A 15,749-nucleotide genomic window follows, 5' to 3' on the forward strand; every position below is an offset into this window, starting at 1 on the left:
TCATGAGATACTTAAGATTTGGGATGTTGATAATATCTGCAATGTCTGTTCCATGTCTAGTCAGCATTTACAGCCTGAACACCTCCAAGATTGATCATTAAGTCTTACAATCCAAAATTAAAGCATTAAAGATACTCTTTAACAATACAAACCAATCCCATGACCTACTGTTGAAAACATGGGACTGGGGCTTAGAAGACATAACTTGTATTATTAACTATGTAGCTGAATAGCAACTTCTTGGTCCTAAGAGTTTCCATTTGTACGATATAGACAAATATGTACAAAGAAATAATCATCAAAAAGGTATTTTGAAAACCAGTGACAGAATGTATTTAATCAGAGTCAGGGGTATCATCACATTGTTACAGTTGCATCTCAGCTAAAAACCTCATAAACGACTTGACAAAAAAATTTCCAAAAAACATCTGTCTGTTAATAAAATCCAAAGAACCTCACCAACAAAAGACTTTACTTTGCTATCTCTCTCCAGATTATGGTATTAAGGGATTCTCAAAATATAACAGGAGTTGCAAATAGAGAAGGTACAAACTAAAGCAACATTTCATTTACTATTTGAATGAGGGTCAGAAAGCACGCATTCATGTTTTGCTTTATGAAGACTCTACAGGCCACAGGAAGACCTATCATACAGCACAGCTTGGTCTTCTTTTGGGTAAAACACTGAGTTTTAGTGAACACAAACAAAATTTTCAGGTTAACCACTAAGCCTACTCCTAGAAGTAACTGAACTTCAGCTGAACTTTAACAACCTCATCCATCTCAGCCGCAAGACTCAAATACTAACTTTCGACTTACCTATCTTTAAAGGCAAGATAAAAAAAAGGTCAATGGGGAAAGCACCCCTGTGCAATGTTTAGACAGACACAGCTTGCATAGTTCTGTGTTAAAAATTCAAGATACTAAAACACCCTTTTTTCTGATTGTATAAAAGGGAATAGATTCAAAAGCAAACAGAGAATAAAGATTTATTGCAGGTATCCCACAAAGATCCTCAAATGCAATCACTATTCTATATTACCATACCTAAAATGCCAAAGGAGGACACAGTGTACATGACTGTTTCCAGCATCTACTGCTTGCTTCAGGAGGAAAATAATTTTGAGGTGTCCCAATTTTGAAAGATCAGAATTGAACTATACAAAATTCTGAGTAGGTCTGAAATTCTGTATTTGAAAAATGTTGAAGAATAAACATTTATATTTTATTTCAAAGAAGCACTGCTAAGAAAGACTGATTTACCTGAAGCTTGTATGTGTCTTGCTTGGCTTATATTAGACAAATACTTGCCATGAACTCTACCATGCAGAATCTGCCATTGCCACGCCTGCAAACCAAAGAGTAAAAATACGCTCAATTATTTTTATCTTTATTTTGTAACAGGAACACGGTAAATCCTTTGCAGAAGTAAATGCAAACAAATTACACTCATTTATATCTGCAAAGAGTTGGAGTTATGGCTCTATTATAACCAATGAATACTGATCCAAATCACTTTTAACAGCAAATAATTTTTGTTAAGACTTGAAGAGATTTAATATTGGGTTTATAGAACTGAAGCTTTAAAAAATATTTCATACTATTTCTTTTTATCCATCAGAGGCAAATGCTGGCATTGCTGTGGGAACATCAACTTAGGAATGTTCCACTTTTGCTTTAAAACACAAATTTTATAAAATGTAACCATTTCACTGCAAAGCAGTTCTTCCTAAGCTTCTAGTCCAGATCTCTGAAGGTTTCTCATTTGTCATCATTTGTAACATCATTTGTATATACTTTGATTTCTTTTTTGCAACATTTATTCCCCTCTTCAGTATCTTTATATAGTATCTGAAACAACAACTGTAAATAATACAAAAAAAACTTATTAAAAAAAAAAGTGCATTCATTTACAATCTGCTGAAAACACATGAATACATGAACACATGCAATGAAGCACCATTTTTTGTGTGACTACCAATCACAAATGTAATGCCACACCTCAGATGAACTTTCCTCTGTCTGAAGAAGTTTTCATTCCTTGTGACAAACATGTGAATACAACTAAGGGAATGCCTTTCCTGCTGGTATCAGCAGCTTTTTATTTCATAAACTACCCTCCTGGTCCATTGGTGACCCTGGCACAGCCTCTCCAGGCTGCTCATCTCCAGTGGTTGATGCTCACTGATTCTTGCATCAGCACAGCAAACTCTGCTTGCTCCTCTCCCTTCCCAAGGCCTCAGAAACTCTCCCTGCTGTATAAGGCTGGATCCATAACTTGATCTTAGATTTTAGTTGGATGGGTGGAGAAGGATCAAGAGTGTCAATGTACTTGCCAAGAGCTAGAGGTTCAGTCCTTGCTAGAAGTCTTATTTATGTATTTTCAGATGTTCTTCTCTTACACACTCATCCATCAATTCATTTCCCTCACTCTTACTGGAAGGCACAGTATGACACCTCTAGCAGGAAAAGACTCCATAAACTTTATGGCAAAAACAAGTGCTATAATACAGCTTTGGCTGCATAAGCATGCAGAATGGACATAAAAGAAATATCTTTCTGAATTCTCTGTACCTTGTCCCTAAATTCTGGAGACACCTTATACTTCCAAAACCTTACATGTGACAGTCTATGTGGTGCATAATTTTCTTTCTGTCCTCACATAAGAAAACCTCACAAAGTTTTTCCCAAATGAATAGCAGGCTTTCTGTAGAGCAGCATCAAACACAGTGTGCACCAAGTACTGCATTCATTAAGAAGTACGTTACGACAACATTTAGGACTTCCCTGTCTAGAACCAAATTATATGTCCCCTAGCAGGCAACACAGGCAAACAATTCTCACTTAATATTTTCAGGTTATACAACTGAGAAGACTAGATACGAGCTCTCCATAAACTTTCAATGGAAAAGGGGAAGAAATGCAAAGGAATAGATTGAGATACTCCTGCTATAGATCCAAGTTTAAGCTGGTGCTATTGCCAAAAGAATAGTTCACCACTCTTTGCTCACCAGCCTGAGAGAGGAAATGGTCAAGGTGTGATCTTGTCCACTACCAACAACAGGAAAATAACAGTTTTAACCCAGATGTGCTCCTAGATTAAATTTACCTCACAACCACACAGATGTTCTTGGTAGCACAAAGGAAAGGAAAAACGCATTAAAAATGGCACAAGACTCTTTCAGAGCAATACTGGCAGATGCTCATTTAAATTACTCATGGAACTAGATCATCAGATTTAGGTACTGAATGTCACACAATTAAATCTCTATTGACTGATCCTTTTTAAAGGCCTCAAGTGATAAACAAGGCTTCCACTGCTTCTGTTAAGAAAACACTATGTTTGTAAGAACTACATACGTGTCCTTCCATATAATCACCTTCACTGTTCCAATTCTTTGTCAGTGGACTGCCTCAGATATTAGAGACATATCACTTCATATTCTTGATTAAACAATATGATTTAACTTCTTAAAATCACAAGTGAATGTTTTCCAACTTTCATTCACTCTTCCTGGAGTTGTAAATACTTCATAATAGCAGTTTTAAGTTTCATCAATTTGAAATGCACACTGGACTTAATTTAAAATTCCTGTAATCTTCCCATATGCCCACCCTTAACCTAACTTTATTACTCAACTGCGCATTTATGGTGTTTTTTAAAAAGGGCTTATTTTTGTAAAAAAAAAAAAAAGAAAAAAAGTAAGCAATAGGGCAAGAAGAAAATAAAAAACTATGCTTTCCTGTGGAATTTCAGTATCTTCAAAGGACATCAGACAAAAGTTAATTTTTCATTTGTCTTGTACCCTGATTAAACCTTTTCTGCAGACAGGGTAACAGTCAAGGTACAATGGATTATTGGGTATTCTCCCTTAAAAACAAAAGTATATACAGCAAACAAGATTTCCTATCTTGACAGCTTGGCCTAGCTCGGAACAATGCCACTTTCACATATAGTGCCTTTAGGAAGATTACATCAAAATGGTATGACTGAAATTCCCCAGTGCCATTCTACTACTCAAATGCCTTTGGTGCACACATATTTATTATTTATTCAGAGTTCTATCCATTTATCATGGCATCTTTCACAGAACAGACACACAGTAGTTTTAAACATCAACAGTGTACTTCCAAGAGGCCTTTGAAACTGCCTAATTATATTCCTGCTCCAAGACTACTTGAAGGAAATAGTGAGTGTGCTATAAGAAAACACTTGAAAGCTGAGGAATCATAAAATTCCAGTCACTGGCCTCCAACAGTACCAAGAATTTATTTTAACTGGTAACTCATATAAATGAAAGGTTGTCAGCTAGGGAGTCAGCAAGTGGAAAAGTGGGAAGACAGGTGGGCAGAGGACCCAATTCTAGCACAGTATGCCAGAATTAGGCAAAATACCAAGCTACTTCAGATAACAAGCTTAACATCCCACAGGCTGCATATTTACAACCCCACAGGCTGCATATTTACAACAAATTCTGCAGGATTTCCACATGAAGAGGGAAAAAAACTACTGCAGTGTGTCTCCATAAAACAAAAACTGATCAGAAAACAGCCATACAACAAAGATGTTTGGGTTCAATCAGTTCAAGAAGATGACCCTCTGTCACACATCAATGACAGGTTCCTGCCTGCAGACATCAGTACAATCCTGACCCTGCCAGGCAGCTGAGATCCACGAATTTGCCTCCAAAATGTCCTTCCAAATCCAACAGACACACATCTCTCTCAGGAGGAAATACACTGAAGACACTGCAGTGGTAGGAAAGAAAAATAATTCAAACTGAGTTTATGGAACATGGTCCTCAACAAAAAAGGCAAACTCTTGCTAAAATCAGTTTCACAACTGAAAAAATGTTTTCCTCTCTCAAATTCCATAAACAAAAGGCTGATGCCTATTCACAAAGATATTCAAAAGACAACAGAATTTTTAAGGGGATAGTATTTCTTAAAATTTAGAAAAAGCACCCTATAAACAATTGCCCTCTTTCTCCCTCTCAAAAAATTATTGCCACAGTTAATGGTGTGTTTAATTGCCGCCACTATTTTGAGCACCTTTCTGCTACTCGAAGATTGTATCAACAGTTTACTACAGTGTAGCAGCTAATAGACATTCTGCACTATTTGTTCACCTGATTAACTGTTTAAAAAAGCAATTGTGAATAGTAATCCCAATGTGTGCAGCGCCTTAGTACAAAGTTTATGCAAGCAGTCAGAGAAGTCTTAGCTGCAAGTTTCCAGCCCTTCCTAACAAGGCATTTCCTACAAGCCCCATCCCTGAACACCAACTCCTGATTCCAAACTAGGCAGGCCAGGGTCTAGCTCTTCATTAATCCCCATTGCCCATAACAAGCAATCACAACACTCAGATCTTCCAGGACAGGATCTAGCTTTCATTAATCTTCAAGGCAGACAGCAACAACAGACCTTTTATGGAAGGATACAGGCCTTGGCTAATCACTCCCCAAAGCAGGAAGGGAGATTAAAATCCTCATCCCAGAAGACAGCAGCTCTTTTGGAGGTTAAGTCTGGGTCTTTCTCATGCCACTGGCACCCACTACAAATTGCCCCTGCAAGACAACTCCTCCATTTCCAGTCCCTAGACTCCCAAATTTGGATGAACAACCACAAACAGATCGCCTTTCACCTGGAACACCAGTCATACCCAGAGACGCAGAGACAGACAGACAGATGGACGTAACAGAGACCGAAAGCCCTGGCTCTCAATTCTGCTCAGCAAATGCCCACCAAGCCAGCCACACTGCCTGGTGAGCCAGTGTGCTCTGCTGGACAAATATAGAAAGCAGAAAGTGGAACAACCCTTTCAGCAGAAGAGATTCTGCTCAGCTCCCCGAGAGGGAGGAGCAGGAGCTGAACCAGCCGAACTGCTTTACCCATACATGGTCTCTGAAAGAGACCATTGCTAAGACAAGTTCCTTTACACATACACACCCTCACTCACTCTCACACAGTGCAAAGAGAGAAAATAATTAAAGTATACAAACCTAAAAGAGTTCCTGTTTTGAACTGAGTTCCCAACTCAACTTTTCTTGCGCCCACCTTAATAATGCACAAACTTCTAACACTATTCACCAACAAAATCTGGGCAGCAACTCAGAAAAAAGACAAATCTTCCTCCCAGGGAATCCCCACATCCACCAGCATTTCAGTAACTACTGAACTAGTGAAGCTCCCTTGTTGCTTTTGGACATACACAACCACATATTAAGTTCTTGGTTTGACCTTCTCCCCCCTCCAGTCCAAATTGAATTACAGAAATCTTTTTAAACCCTTCTCCCTTTTCAAGTATTGTCCTAAACCAGGAAGCATGACCTTTCTCATTGGTTGATACTAATTACTATGGTGACCTGCCATATCTTGTCTGCTCTCCCTGTAGACCTTTTTGCCAGTGTTTAAACCCTAACTAAACCTTTTCCCATGCATTCCTAGGCAAACAGAAGAAATGCACTTCTGTGCAGCATGCTCTTCTCTCTCCACCCACCCCATCCCTTTCACATTCTGGCACAGAAAGAGCAGAGTAAGTGTGATTGAAGACCCAAATCCATAGGTCTTCACAGAAAAAAACCTACAAAAACTATAGAAGTGGCACAGTCTATTTTTATTTTTAGTACACAAGTAAGACCGTTTCATTTATTCAAAAGCAGCTTCATTTATATAAAAAAGCATCATTATTCACAAGCAATTTATTACCGCATGCTGCTGCCTATTGCTTCTCCTTGGTGTATCTCACATTTATGTGGTGACACCAAACTACCTTACAGGAGCTACCACAAAAGTTCTTTCATACAAATAAGTGGAAGCTGCAACTTCCAGCTATATCAGGAATGCAGCAGCCAATTCAGAACTCAGAGAAGCACACTAGCCAGGGAGTTTTGTTAATGTCACGTGCAAGTAGACACAAAAGTGCTGGCATTAAAACGAACAGCCCCTGATATTTTTTCAAATTTCTCATTACTGAGATAATGAATGCAAATTCTGGAAGATAACAGCATATGCAGAATTAGCTCTACACCTAAGCACAGCCTAAATTATTTTCCTTACAAATAAGGATCAAGACTATGTGTCCTAGTCTTGCTCCCCAAGAAATGCCTGTTAAACTTAGTTTTGAATTAAATGACAAAATAATTTTAAACCTAAAGAAATTCCAAAGCAAATTCTGCATCAGACAAATAGTGTCATAGCAGCTTCCACACTGTGAAATACAGACAGTACCACCTACAGCCAGTCTCTGATAGTGATCAAATTCTGGCACTGAATGCATAATTCAGAGTGTAACATGGGTGAACTTTAGTCCACAAGTATCAGAAAATACTAACTTAACTTCTCCTTAGTCTCCAATGCATATAATCATGGATTTCTGAGCAGTCAAAACTGCTTTAGAGAAGTAAATATATAATAATTTTTCTTCCCCAGAAAGATTTTGATATTTTCAAGGGTATCACTTCTAATGTCACTTAGGATTGTGCAAGTAATTTTTACTGTTTCAACTCATCCTCAATGATGCTCCACATTGTAGTCATCAAACAATCATGCGCAAAAAAAAACAACCAACAAAAACCCAAGAAGAAATACAACTCATCACTAAGTTGACCTGTCATCCAAGAGTTTTTTGATTCAGAATTTTAAATGGAGAACAGGAAATTTTTGAAGACAAAGAACAAGGAAATACAGGTAAGTAGGCAACAAATATTTTCAGATGGTCCTCTGCTTTGGAATACAAAACTATAAATTAGAGAATTACTTTTACACTGTATTGTGCCTACACAAAATGCAAAAGCTAGATGTAATGTTCAAAATACATTCTCTCTTCCTGAAAGATCAATATATCATTGCCTTCTGAAGAACCATTTATCAAAACTCTATCTTGTAAGATTTTGCAGAGATAATAAGATGCCTGGTGTCCATCTTGCAAATCTCTACATATATTAAGAAAGATGCTTTTTTACGTAGACTTGGACATTGTCTGCTAAGTGCTTGATTTGAATTACAAACTCCTCTGCCTTGGAAAAAACAGACATGAATATTCCCTTTCCAACAGAGTCTAAAAAATTTGTGGATTGCATGCCTACATTGGAATATCTTTTGAACTGCATAGTTTGGGACAAAAATAGCAGAGAATATGCATGGGTTCAGTGAAAGCCTGAATTTTAAGTGATGTTTGAAGGAAAACAGTTTTACTTTGACATGTGAAATACAGAAATCTAGTGGATAACAACTACATTATTTTCGTGAAAAGTGCAGTACAAAGCAGTCAGCAGACAGAAGTGAAAGCTACCTGAAAGAAAAGTTTTGATAGTGGTGAAAAAAGAAGCCACAGTCCTGAAAAACTCAAATTATTTTAAAGTAAAACCAATTTAAGACAGTCACGTGGGTTCTTATATGAACTGGGAGAGCATCCAGTTCTGAGAGAACACAGAGCATGTAAGCATTAAAAAAAATTGCTCTGCAAAGGAAAGCCTGCCAGATACCACACCAGCATGACACCAGATATTCAACAAACACCCATCCTCTCATCCACGTGCTCATTCAAGATCTCCTTGAGGTGGGCTGCTGAAAAGGACAAAGAACCCAAACTGCCTGCTCATTTGCATGGATTTCAGCAATACTCAAACTAGTTATTCCATGCTATATTACAAGCAATTCAGTCAAACCAATGTAAAAATTCCACAGTAATATGGTTTTAAGCCCAGTTTACATAAACTTAAATCTACCTGGGACTTTACCACTGCAAGCCAAGCCATTAAATCAGTTATAAATCTACTCTAAATTGGTAAAGACTCATTATGAAAACCTGCAGTTTGTCAGTTTGTCACTAATACTCTGCCTCTAACAGAGCAGCCAGAAAGCCAGCCCAGCTTTTCTAAAAACAAAACAAAAAGACAGCCCATGCTATACTAAGTATACTGAAGATACAAAGGTAACATGCATACCTGGGAGAGACAAGACAGCTTGTGGACAAGGATTCCTCTTCTGGCATAAGGCTTTCACTTACATACACCTGTGACTTAAACCACATCAGCCAAACTGAAATTCTTCACTAAGAGTTGGAAACTACTGAAGATTTCTGTTCCGCCATCTAGCTGCTCGCTGTTCAACCTGAACTCAGCTAGCAATGATGCATTTTCTTTAGCACAGAGCTAAGACAGCTGGGAGTTTGAAGCTACTCAAGATGTCAAAGATGACTTCCTTTTCTTGGGGTTATGACTGCGCTGTACTCTATTGCTGTCACACAAATAAGCCTGCTCTGTCCATCACCATTAAGACTCGTGAGCTATTCCTCCCTACAGCAAAGCACTTGTAGACTAAGTGGCACTGCAGCTTTGACCCAACATGTATATATTAGTTCCACTTACTTGAGTCTCACATCAGGTGCAAACAAGATGACGTTCAGTTGGTATCTGGGAATTCTCTTCTTGAAAGGTGAATGCTAGAGCTCTCTCTTTTCATTCTTATATCCCAAACACAAAGTTTGGGATATAAGCATCTTTATAAAATAGGTTGTAGAGAACAATAGCAGAAATATGGTATCTTGCATTTTTGCATTTATTCATGTAACAGGTATCTCTGATGATTGGAAGAAGGGCAGTAAAACTACCGGCTACTTTTTCCAATCAAAATGATCTCTCTTGCCTCAAGAAATCTTGTAACTTGAGCACCACTCAAGATCCTGCTCTGTGATACTTTGGGAAATACCCATTAGAGGCCCTAGATAACTTTCCTCAGTTTACAATCCCCATTCTAATATATACTGCAATATTTTAGTCCTCTTCTATACTATTTTTTCTTCTGCCAAATACCTGATCAATGGATAAAAATCATACCTTCTTACCTGAAGGCACTGAATAATTTTGCACATAGTTTTGAAGGACAAGCAATAGTAAACGTGCCCGAATTGAAATAAAACATTTCAGACATTCATGGCAAGACTGAAAAATAAGAAAGCAGAAATATAGATCTGAGTGCATTTGAATATTGCAACTGTCACAGTAACCAGCTCACATTATGTCTTGGAAAACCGGACATATTAACTTAAGAACAGTCTCCAGTTCAACAGACGGAATAGTGGGTTCTTGGATCTCAGTGCTAAAGGCTAATAACCAGGAAATCGCAAAAACTATGAGAATTTGTCTCGCTTCCCATCTACTCTGAAACAGGCACTGAAGGAAAAATCAGGGTGGCCACTCTGAAAAAATTTGTGGCAAATGACTCAGTAACTGATAATCAATAGCCACAATGCAGAAAAATATCCAAGAAATAGTTAAGGAGCAACCTGCTCACAACAAAGTTCCCAATAAGTTTAATTAGATATTGGATTTCAGGTAGAATCTTACTTAACACAAAGTGAATCTAAATATTTAAGAATCACAGAAGCTTCTACCTTTTATGAAAGTCAGCCAATACAGGATACTGTAAGTGATTTTAGAAGAAAATTTACACAACATGATCAATATTTCCCTTATTTCAAAGCATCATATTTTGTTTCAACCAATGATTCTTCAGCTGATGTACAGGTTACTTGGCAAGACATGGATTTATTATTAATGCGATAGACAACTATTGTCTATCGATGATCCTGCCACAATTCCTGCTTTCCCCTTTTGAGAAGTGGTGCCAGGGAGCATGTTTTCAGAATCCCTACTTGTAGCAGAAGAACTCAAAGAACCTTCCCCTGCCATGCAAAGATAATCCGACAAGGGCATCAAGTTTTGGAGGCCTGGCAGAAACATGGATACAGTAAGAAGTACACAATAGTGCTACCACGGATTTCTTTACCCTGTCTCTCATAGTGAAAGATGGGCACATTCTTCTCACTTTGTAGGCAATTCACTTTCAAAACAAAACTATCTAACAAATAAATCTTCATGTTTTAGTGTTCATGACTTCAGAACAGCCCCTTTTCAATTGTCCGCTTTTCTACAGATGCTGTGTTCCTGTTCTCTTTTGCATTTAAACAGAATGTCCTAGGCTTGCATCAATTATTTTCCTACCTATTAAAAAAAAAAAAAAACAGATACAAAAAGGGGAAACATGTAACAGAGCAGTTAGGATTGGGCATTGATTTTCCCCAATGTAACATTAAAAATTTAGACAGGGAAAGGAAAAGCAGAATAAAGACAGCCATGCAAGGATGATCATTCAGAAATGGTGACTACACTCCTCAGAACAGGATACACCTTCCCAAAATAAGTATCAGCAATAATTCTGAATGTGAGCAGAGGCTGAAAGAGAACAGTAACCACCTAAAGAAAAAAATAATTCTTTACATCACCCTATTTAAAAATTCCAATTTAGGGATTTTAGTAGTATATACATTTGCACCCATGTCTCTGAGCAGGTCTAAGATTTGTGCTCCTGTCTGGGGGCTCTTTAACAGCAGGAATGCAACTGAACATATTAAGCTTCTAGATACAAGCTGTACCCACCCTAACATTTCCTAGCTCAATCTAAAGACATACTGATTAATTTTAAACATCTACCACAGCAGCAGTATTTCCAGCAATGCTGCTTCTTCAAGACTTAGGTCCAGACAAATTCTAGGAAGATACAGTATCTCATATTATGCAGAGATGCCAAGAACATAGCCGAGGGGAATGGAAAAAAGAATAAAAATGTGATGGGTTTATTATGGCTGTGCAATGCCAAGTCAGTGCAGTAAAACCTATCTGATGAACTAACCTAGAGAAAAACAATAGAGGAGACCACGAAAGACACTAGGAGAGAGTTCAGCAATTTTTGTGATCACTGGTACAAAGAGTAAGACTGAAAGAACAGACACACACAAAAAAATAAAAGCACAAATTCAAGATAGTCAGAAAACACAAGCTCTTGTAAGCCAGAAGTCAAGTGTGCTTCGTGATATAAATCCCCATCAAATACTTTTCTAAATCCAGCGAACTGGTGAAACACACCCAACGACCACATTCAAGCAGGACATACAAGAAAGCTGCAATGCTTGAAAAATGTTCCCCGACAACTTCTGGCAGAAGAGAATGCCTGTGCCTTAAAGGTGAAAATGTCTGGGCCACAATTCCTCAGGAATTTAAAGGAGTGTATTCTAAGGTTGACTCTCAACTTCCTTCTCCTAACAGTGCTATTAGAAAAGCTTGCTGTTATCAACCTTTACTGCTTCTTCACGTATTTATCACCCATTTTACGCTCCGTCTCTCCTGGTTTTTATACTCTTCTTCCTGCTTCATTCCAGCAGTGTCTGTCACGCCTTCTCATACTTGAGGACTGCAAATCCTCACACTGTGCTGAACTCCAATTTCCCTGATCGTGCTTCCCGTATGCCTGACTCGCCTCCACCCCTGGTGCACCAGCACGCATTTCACTGCTCCAGCGGACAGACCCGCACCATACCGACGACAAGAACAACCGTACCCCAGGTTCCTCCAAGTGCCCGGGGCGCCCAGCCCGGCAGGCCGACGGCGGCCGAGCCCCGGGCAGCCGCTCCCCCGCCCCGGGGTCCGCCCGGCCTCGCCGCAGCCCCCCCGCCCCCAATGGCGCCGCCGCCGCGGGCCGAGCTCGCACCCGCAGCGCCACCGCCACCGCCCGCGGCGCTGTCAGCGCTCGGATCAGATACGACACCCGGCAGCCTCCGGCTCCGGGCTCCGGGCCCCGGAGGGGCTCCCGGCGGGGCGGCACCGCCCCGGGATGGCGCGCACGGGGCGGCGGCTCGCCCGCGGGCGGGAGCGGGGCGGCCGCCTCGGCCCGGCAGGAGCGGCCTCGCGGCGGGAGCGCCGGGGAACGGGGGAGAAGGGGCAAGGAGCCGTTACCTGCGCGAGACAGACCGCGCTTCCCGCCGGCTCGGCCCGGCTCGGCTCGGCCCCGCGCCGCGCCGTTCCTGCCGTGCCGTCCCTGCCGTGCCGTGCGCGGCCCGAGCTCCTCCCGGCGGCACCGCCCTCACCTGCCCCGGGATCCGCCTGCGCCCCGCTCCGCTCCCTGCGCCGCCTCGGGCCGGCTCTGCAAGATGGCGGCGCTTCCGGGAGAGACCACGGCGGGCGCGGCGTGGGGGGGCCGGGGCGGTGCGCCCGCCCTCCCCGCGCCGCCGGCCCCGCCGCGCCCCGCCCGGCCCCGCCCCGCTCCGGCCTCTCCGGGCGCCTCCCGCCCGCGGCCCGACCCCGCCGCGGGTGTTTCCTCTGGTGACGCTCGGTACCTGCGTCCGCGGCGCTCCCCCGCCCGTCGGCCCAGCCCGGCCCGGAGCGGCGCGGTCCCAGCGCGCATGGGGGTGGTGGAGGCGCTGGGCGCCGGCGCGGCGCGGCTTCTCTTCTACCCGTCGCTGCTGTACACGGTGGCGCGGGCGCGGCTGCCCGGGTCCCGCCGGCCCTGGTTCCACCGCATCGACGAGGTCGTGTTGCTCGGGGCGCTACCGCTGCGGGGGCGCATCCGCAGGGTAAGGCGGGCGCAGCGGGGCGGGCCGGGCCGGGAGGAACGGAGGTCCCTTATGGTGCCTGTGCCCGCAGCTGGTGGCGGAGGAGAACGTGCGCGGCGTGGTCACCCTCACCGAGGACTACGAGACCCGGTTCCTCTGTTTTTCTCCCCAGGTGAGCAAAATGGAATGGCTGGTGTATCCCCCTGCCCAGGTCTCTCGTCGCTGTCTGTCCCGGCACAGGGGAGGCTTTAGCCGCCTCCTGTCATCCCGGCAGCCACCGCCAAGTCCTGTGGCAGCAAAGCCGGGACTACTCGTACCTAAGCCGACTTTAAAAACGATGCGACAAACAAGTAAAACGTGAGCGTGCGAGTGAACTGCAGCTGCAGTGACAGCGAAAGACAGGGAGCATGGAACCCACGTACATCACTATACAGGAATGCCTTTGGGTTGGGAAGAGATCCCAACCTCCCTCTTTTCCTTTAGCTGAAACACATTTTTTTCAGTCCCCTTTAACTACTACCTTCTGATGACCAGGACTGAAGTTTTCATACATCTGATTTGAAGGATTGATGTTCAAAGTCTGTTTACAGCCTCTCTGAATTTCCCAACTTTCTCAACAGGTTCTGAGTTTCTTTAGGTAAAAAAAACCCACCCAAAAGTTCACTGACCAAATCTGCTATGTCTGTTACAGGAATGGGAGGCAATGGGAGTGGAGCAACTGCGTCTTAGCACTGTGGATCTAACTGGAGTCCCCACCTTGGAAAACCTGCACAAGGGCGTGGAGTTCATCCTGAGACACCGGGCCAGTGGTAACAGTGTCTATGTGCACTGCAAGGCAGGACGTTCCCGCAGTGCCACCATGGTGGCAGCATACTTAATTCAGGTCAGGAGTCTGCTAAATGGGGTGAATTTTCATTAACGAATGGAAATAAAATGCAGACAACCTTTATAGTTTACTCTGGCTCAGGACACCTGAGCATGTACAGGTTAATATTCCATGATTTTAAAGAGCTGGGACACCCATTTTAAGAGAGGCCTCAAACCTTGTTTTGAATGCAAATGCAAATTATGAATTATTCCTCTTTTATTAATTCTTTCTGTGGAGGAACAGATGGAGGTGGGAATAACAAGTCACTCATGAGCACAGGTTCACTTAGCAGATAAACATACGTTTTGTTATTTGTATTTTCTCCTTGGTTCACTGGAGTAGTGGTGAGCCTTCCTACGCTTTTCCATAAATACAAATCAGGATCAAGAGAACTGAGTTGTTTTCTAAGTTCGTCTACCAGTGCAACTGGGGAAGCCAGCACTAAGAACAAAATCCTACCTGTGGATTTTCCCCTTGTTGTTACTAAGTGCTCCCAGTAAAATTTTCCATTAGTGTTGAAAAGAAAACTTTCTCACTAAGTGCTGAAATGCAATGGCAGTAAGAGTAGAATTTAGAAAAAAATCTTTAAAAAGCAAGCTGCATTTTTGCTTTGGTCTAGTGGGGCTAGGAGAGGAAACTGTTCACAACATGAAGAAAGAGCAAGCAAGGTGGAAAGTGGAGGGCCCAGGCAGCAACCATTCTTCTATAACTGAGACACATTTAATGAATGTGTGACTTGCAGGCCTCTCTGAGAACATCAAGTAAACCTAAGGGGCAAAGCAGCAGCAAGCTTTCTAACACCTCTAATATTGCCTGTAGCCTCCAGGAGGGTTCCATTAACTGGTGCAAAGATGGAATGGATTTTCATTTGCTGGGTTTCTGCCTTTTCAGCTGCATCACTGGAGCCCTCAGGAAGCAATAGAGGCCATTGCCAAGATTCGTCCCCACATCCTCATTCGACACAAGCAAGTCCAGGTCCTGGAGAAATTTCACAGGAACATGATCACTGGGACAACTGCATAACTTAGTAAAAACGAATCAAAATCAGAATCAAAATCCTCATTTCAGCTGCTATAAAAAAAGTTTTTATGATCTAACAAAAGCTTAAGGGTTTTTATTCTTGACAATCAATAAAGAACATTTTACACTAAAGGGGAAATAGGGCTGTTTCATTAAAACTTTCCTTATGGCCAATATCCTAGATCAGTCCCCTAGTTCTTTTTCACACATCGTGCTCAGCAGAACTGCAATCCACAGGAAGTTCAAAAATATTTGTATTTGAAGCAAAGAGAAAAGAACAAAATACTTTGTCTCAGTAGAGACTTTATTCAGATTCTTACCCAAAGGGTTACAGTGCCAACAGAGAGGGGTAGGAGGAAGTGGTCTTATTTCTGTCTTCGCACCAACACTATGTTATAATTACAGGTGGGGATTTCCTGTACAGTAAAGCAAATGCTCTAAAAACGATATCCCTCTTCTCTTTATACTAGG

The 15,749-nt window shown here is 42.0% G+C and overlaps 2 protein-coding genes across 11 annotated transcripts in view; one reads left to right on the plus strand and one right to left on the minus strand.

Moving 5' to 3' along the window:
• CELF1 (CUGBP Elav-like family member 1) overlaps positions 1 to 12,968 on the minus strand; it is a 58,768-nt gene extending 45,800 nt beyond the window's left edge. For 4 of the 10 annotated variants that reach the window (XM_084208658.1, XM_084208666.1, XM_084208665.1 and 1 more), the window contains exon 1: positions 12,795 to 12,901. The gene's annotated coding sequence lies outside the window, so the exon portion shown is untranslated. Of the gene's footprint in view, positions 1 to 1,263; positions 1,326 to 12,794; positions 12,902 to 12,925 lie in introns of those variants that run through there. The other 6 variants (XM_084208663.1, XM_084208662.1, XM_084208661.1 and 3 more) reach the window with 3 other exon arrangements.
• A 131-nt stretch (positions 12,969 to 13,099) lies between these two features.
• PTPMT1 (protein tyrosine phosphatase mitochondrial 1) lies at positions 13,100 to 15,411 on the plus strand. The gene is made up of 4 exons (XM_084208293.1): positions 13,100 to 13,411; positions 13,482 to 13,562; positions 14,082 to 14,273; positions 15,150 to 15,411. The coding sequence occupies exons 1-4, from the start codon at positions 13,241 to 13,243 to the stop codon at positions 15,279 to 15,281; spliced, it is 576 nt and encodes a 191-aa protein (XP_084064419.1). The 5' UTR covers positions 13,100 to 13,240; the 3' UTR covers positions 15,282 to 15,411.
• Positions 15,412 to 15,749: the final 338 nt, after the last annotated feature.

This window comes from Fringilla coelebs, assembly GCF_963513975.1.
Source record: "Fringilla coelebs genome assembly, chromosome: 6".
In the NCBI taxonomy this organism is placed as follows: Eukaryota; Metazoa; Chordata; class Aves; order Passeriformes; family Fringillidae; genus Fringilla; species Fringilla coelebs.